Here is a 6,001-nt window from a genome sequence, read left to right on the forward strand (position 1 = left end):
TTGTCCTTTCTCCCAGCTCACTCTATACTTCAGCAGAGATGGCTGTATTCATTTTCCCTCCATCGTGACAACACAATCTAAGTGGGCAGTCGTCCTTCCAGTCCTCCTAGTCATTGGTCTAACATCCTCACTGGTAACCCTGGGGACAGAAGTGGGAACTCTTGGACATAGCCTTTACTTGACCTCCCAACTTGACCAACTTGGCGAGAAAGTAGTCATATCCACGGACACTTCAATTGAGGCTATCTGCCTCCTACAGTCTCAGCTCCTGTCCCTGGCAGAAGTCACCCTACAAAACAGGAGGGAAATAGACCTAATAATATCTGAAAAGGGAGGCACTGGCCTTTTCCTTGAAGAACAATGTTATTACTATGTCAACCAATCAGGAAAAGTGGAACAAAACATAGAAACCTTACAGAATCTAACAGCTATGCTCAAACTCGAGTTCTCTGGCCACTCCCTGCTTCCTCTGTCACCAGCCTAGGGAACCCATCCTTACTTGGGGCTTACCCCTTCTGGGATCTCTCTCTGCCATTTCTCTGCCTGACTTTTTTGTTATCATGTGTTTTTAAGTGTTTACAGTAAGCCATCATGAAAAGAACTAAGACCTTGACCAACCAAGTGGTCAATGAGACACTTCTGAGGGAATATACTCTCCTGACAGAAGAAACCCCTCTATAGGACCTGCCTCTGCCCCTGTTGCTCACCCCCATGCCAGCAGGGAGAAGCCAAAGAAGAAGAAACCTCCATACATAAGCCACCCTAATCCCCAATATTAAAACCAAAAGGAAGCTGTTGGCATGACTACAGCCATCCTCCTTTCCCCACCCCCACTTTATGAATACTGTTATTATACTCAGGAAATAGAAACTTGCCAGTCTTTGGTCTTGTTCTCTCCTTGAGAGATGAAGACTTGCCCATCTCTGTTCCCAAGAAACAGAAACTTGCCTTGAGCAAAATCAGGTGAAGCTTCTTATGCCAAACACAAGGACTACACCTGCCCCTAATGGGCAGCCATAATTCTGGCCTGTAAAAAGTAACACTCTTGGGAGTTTCTGTTTCTCTCCCTCACTGTTTGCTAGTGTAGCCTTATCAGGTGCCTAACAATAAATCTGTTTTCTGCCTCTGTCCTTGGTGTGTGTGTGTGTGAGCAGTCCTGAGCCAGTTTTTTTTCCAGAAGAAATGATGTTATTATTTGTGAATGACTTTATTGAAAATCCAAAAGTGTCCAATAAATATATTCCATATTTATTTATGAACTTTCTTTTTGAAAAGCTTTGTAGTTTGTGTTTTAGGACAAATGGAACTTTTTTATCAATTCTCTCAAATTATTGGCATCAAGTTAGTCATGATAGTCCCTTATTATACTTTCAATTATATCTGTGGTCATATTCCTCTTTTTTTTAGAGCAAAAACTATTTAATTTCAATCTGCACATTTACAACAATATATAGAATAATAAGGTAAGACTTTGGAGAAAACAGAGCATCTCTGTGAGTGTAATATCCAAGTTTTGATTTTTTTTTTAGAACAGAGATGCCTTTTTAAGATGCCACTGTCTAGAGTGTGCTATTCTGTCCTGTGTCCAGAGCTTGTCTGTGGCACAATGAAAATACCCTGTGTGACAAACCTGGATTTAAGACCTAAATATTAATTCCAATATTCTCAACTAACATGTTTATCACATGAAATAAAACTTTTTTCTTTACACAGTTTAATTCAGCAATTTTACATAAGAAAAGGAATACCTACTTATTATTATTTTATAGTCTCAAAAAGTAAATTTGGGAAAATTAAAAATGATTTACAAAAGGCACTGAGGTTGGCAAGAGCAGCAGCAGTTTTTGTTTTGGATCAAACACTGGACATGTCCACAGAATGCTGTGTGGGAGCCACTGTCCTGACACCTGGAAGAGACTGGCCTGCTGCAAGGCCACCCTACCTCAGGCACCCTGGCAGCTGGCAGTGTTTCCTGCTCCCCACATGCTCTAGGGACAGACCTTCCCCAGGCTGGTGCCAAGGGAAAAGGTTAACGTCAACACCACAAGTAACTGGAACGGACTTAAATTTTGGTTTCTGTACTGCAGCAAAACGCTCTTTTCAAGGAAATCCTATTGAAATGAATTCTAAACGTGGGATCCACTTGTATAATCTGCAATAGAAAAATTTATGCTTAACTAATTCTCAGGACAAATTTCAAAGCTAGGGAACAGGTTACAGATTAATAGTCACTACGAAGCTGGTGACTAATGGAAGCAGAGGGTCAGCTCATGTGCTGGTGAGTTTTCTGACCATCTGCATGGATCCCAATAGCTAGACATTTTTTTCCAAGAGAAAAGCTACTTTCACCTATTACTCTGATCAGCAGTGTTTTGAACACCACTGAGTATCTGACACAGGCAAGCTCACTGGCTCCCTGCTGCCCATCCAGGAAGACTTGCAGACCATTCATGTTGGCCATTATCCTGCACCAGAATGCGGCTGCCCCAGAAAAGGCGAGATAACATGCAGCTCGCCCTTGTCTGGGTGAGCACTGATTTCCCTAGCACATAACAGCAGACACAAGTGGCAGCCAGTCCAGCCTTCTAGTAGAGGCAAGCACAAGAGCTACAGGGTGATGCTGACCTCAGGGCCAGTCACCTCTTGTCCATGGCGCCTGCTCAGTATTGGGAAGTGATGGCCACCTGCTGTTTAAGGGCCTTTGCACCTTTGCCCAACAACAAACCCGGGATCATTACTTGAAACATGTATCTGAGTGTACTTTTGATAACTTCTTCCATTTATCAGAAATGTAAATTTTATTTAGAACATTTGCATTTCTAAAATTATACCCTCAAAGTGAGGATTAATAAATTATTCAGAATATACTCCTTTATGAAATTTGACCAATAAGCCTAGGAACCCCAAGCCTCTGCAGCAAGTGCCAACCCTACAGGGCTGTGAGCTGGGCCATGTGTGCCACCCTGCGGAGATGGCTCCCATGTGCAGGGCTATAGCGCCTGGGGCTTCCCAGGCCAGGTGAACAGGAAGCATGGCTGAGTTTTCCAGGGCTGCTGCCGGCTGCACCACTTCGCACTGGATTATAGCTGTGAGGGCATCCAAGATCTGGCAGCTGAGACTTGAACTTTCCTTTCAGTGCAGGGCTTGGCCAACTCTGCCTGTCTGAGGGGGAATAGCACAGGACAGTGCTCTTCCATCTATGCACAGCTGGGAACCGATAAGGGTCGACATCTGCACGTTCAAGAGCTGCCAAGACATTCCGATCGAGTTTTGATGGCTCCTCTCCAAAGAGGAATAGTCTCCTGGTGCTGTCCCTTGTGGAGGGGGAGGATGCAGACAGGGGTGTGGGCTGGGACTGAGGTTCGCACATCTGCTGGTTCCCCCACTCAGGACTGTTGGGGTCCAGGGACATCTTTGCCAGACCAGCTGACATCTCACCATCTGTCCTCATCTGGTCATTTCCCAGTCCGACTGCAGCAGCAGGCGGTATGTCCTTTGTTGAAGTCAGGATCTGATCTTTAGTTTTCATATTTTTATTTGCTGTCTTGGAAAGGCTATCTTTTAGATTTCACAAATCCATTTTATCAAACTCAAGAGTCAAACTGGAGACAGGTAACAAAAGGGCCTCCTCTCCACTGAGGGCCTCTGGTTTCTCCATGCCTAGCATCCTGCTATGGGTCAAGGGAATGCAGAACTTGTTTCTGCTGGTGTGGGGATGGTGCTGGTCTGAGGCTCCCACTGGGTCTGCCTGCTGCCCCTGGGAAAGGCCACTGTGCTCCAAGTTTCCAAAAGCACTGACTGTGGGCTGGCTCTGATGGGGAGCTGCATTCTGCCCATTTGTAATTTCTTCCAAGCTCACGTCATTGTCCTCATCTAGAAATGCCCCCACAGAAATGGAATTGCTGCACTTCTTCCTGCTACCAGAAGTCGGGGCTTGGTCTTGGGGGCAGGCCTTCTTTCTGCCCATTTCCTGCTGAGCAAGATACTCTTCCAGTCTCTGCAGGCCCTCCTGGGAAGACAGGTCAACAAAACAGCCCAGAAATTCCCAGTATTCAACCCAGGGATATCCCAGCTCATGAGCTAGCTCCCTTCCCACTCTCTCAATGCCTCTTTCTGGGTCAGATTTCCTGACGCTGTGGAAGAAGCTTGCTTTCTCTCGAGGTGGAGTTTTCCAGAGTCTCTGAAAGTATTCTGCCTTGGCTGGACTCAGGGGCCCTGCGAAGGCTCTCAGGGTCAGCACAGGTTCTCTGGGGTCACTTCCACAGTGGCTGGTGTTTGAGGCCTCGGCCGTCTGGTCTGAGGACCATAGCTCCCCTATGACTGGAGAGGAAGCGTCTTCTGCTCTCAGAAGTGGCACCTAGTAGTGACCCTTTAGGTACTCTCTGATCCGCTCTTTCAGTTCCACAGGCTTATTTTTGCTTCGTTCACAAATCACATCTTCGGGTGTTTTTCCGTATTTATTCCTTGGGTTTTTCACAATCAAAGGGTGTGAAGAAAGTACACTGACCACATCCACATTCCCAAACTTGCAAGCAAAGTGCAAAGATGTGTCATAGCCCACTTTGTCCGGGGTATTCAGATACAAGTCCACGATGTAGCGGATGCGCTTCTGCAGCATGCTCTGGTCATCGTCCGGGTACATAAGCCGCATGAACTCGGGGTTTTCCAGTGTTTCCAACGTCAGCTGGCAGACAGAAGCCTGATTCTCTTTGGCAGCAACATGCATGACATTGTACCTACACCCTTTCTGCACAATGGTTGGATTGTCCCCTGAGCCAATCAGATATCGGGGGTTGCTCCAGATAAGATCAGAAAAGGTGTCCTCCTCCCCCTTCTCCACAGCTTTCTGCAGCTTGGCAGTGAGGTCCTGAGTGCGGGGGTTTTTGTAGCTGTTTGCTCGCTCCTTGTTTACTGTTTCTGGTTCAGATAAGCACAGACCATCTTTCAACCCACCACTGCTGAGGAGTGGCGCTGCCCGCACAGGGGACAGCGGTGACGAAGCTCTGCTTGGAGAAGGGAAATAGTCACAAATTCCTCTAGCAAATTTCTCAGCATCTTCTCTAGTTGGAAAAGCTTTAAATCGGGACCCTTTGATCATTTTGACAGCTTGCAATGCCTCCTTTTTATCTTCATAAACATGGATCTTTTCATTTCTCACTGGGCGGTCCTCATACACTGGGCACACTCCGTAGTACAGGGATGGCTCCTTAGAGGGCGTTGCTCCAGTCTGGTGGGTGTCACTCCTGAGGGAGGCACCTAGGGGCTCTGGGCGTGCATTGGATGCCACAGCTTCCTCCTCTGGCGGATTCAAGCCCGCACTGTAATTAAAATCTCTGTCTTCAGAAAAACTGGCCTGCACAGTCAGGTTTCCTTCAGCAGATGGCAGAGTCCTCTGTGTGTCCTGGCTGAGTGCTACAGCTGTCTCCCTGAGGTTGGGAAGAGAGGCAGGCAGCACTCCACCTTGCTCTAGTAAAGCCTGAGCCAATTTCTTTTCAAAAATGAACCTTGTGGTTGATGTAATGGGGCCACATTTCAATCCAGCTCTGAAGACTTCTTCTCTGAGGTCATCTGGACTCAGGAGTTTTAACTGAGTCAAAACAGCATCCATTGTCACGTCACCCGCGCACGAGCCCCGCGCCGCTGCGACTCGCCAGCTTTGCTCCTCGATGTCTCCGGATGCCCTCATCTCGGGCACTTCCAGGCGCCGCGCGGAGCTCCACTCCCCTAGCCCGCCCGGAGCCCCAGGCCAAGTGGCGCCGGCCTCCCGCAGCGCAGCCCCGCCCCGCTCCCGCAACTTCCTCCAGCTCCAGCCCGCAACTCTTGGGGGCCAGCGGCCCCCGGCGGCCGCCCCGCCCGCCTCGCGACGGCCGCGGTCGTCATATTCCTTTTTTCACTTCTGATATTGGTAATTTGTGTCTCCTGCTTTACATGTTCAACCTTCAAAATTCTCTCAATTGTCTTTATTTTCTCAATCGAGTAGGTTTTTTGTTTGTTTTCAAAG

The 6,001-nt window shown here is 47.7% G+C and overlaps 1 protein-coding gene across 1 annotated transcript; it reads right to left on the minus strand.

Annotated features, from left to right (window-relative positions):
• Nucleotides 1–3,714: 3,714 nt before the first annotated feature.
• LOC143385959 (ankyrin repeat and LEM domain-containing protein 2-like) lies at nt 3,715–5,148 on the minus strand. Its single transcript, XM_076841382.1, has one exon. It carries the CDS (start codon nt 5,096–5,098, stop codon nt 4,358–4,360), a length of 741 nt encoding a protein of 246 aa, XP_076697497.1. The 5' UTR covers nt 5,099–5,148; the 3' UTR covers nt 3,715–4,357.
• Between the last annotated feature and the right edge of the window lie 853 nt (nt 5,149–6,001).

Source organism: Callospermophilus lateralis (genome assembly GCF_048772815.1).
Source record: "Callospermophilus lateralis isolate mCalLat2 chromosome 11 unlocalized genomic scaffold, mCalLat2.hap1 SUPER_11_unloc_1, whole genome shotgun sequence".
NCBI lineage: Eukaryota > Metazoa > Chordata > Mammalia > Rodentia > Sciuridae > Callospermophilus > Callospermophilus lateralis.

Excerpts from the sequence above, each read along its gene's own strand:
- LOC143385959 (XM_076841382.1), bottom strand. The coding sequence starts at position 5,098 with ATGATCAAAGGGTCCCGATTTAAAGCTTTTCCAACTAGAGAAGATGCT.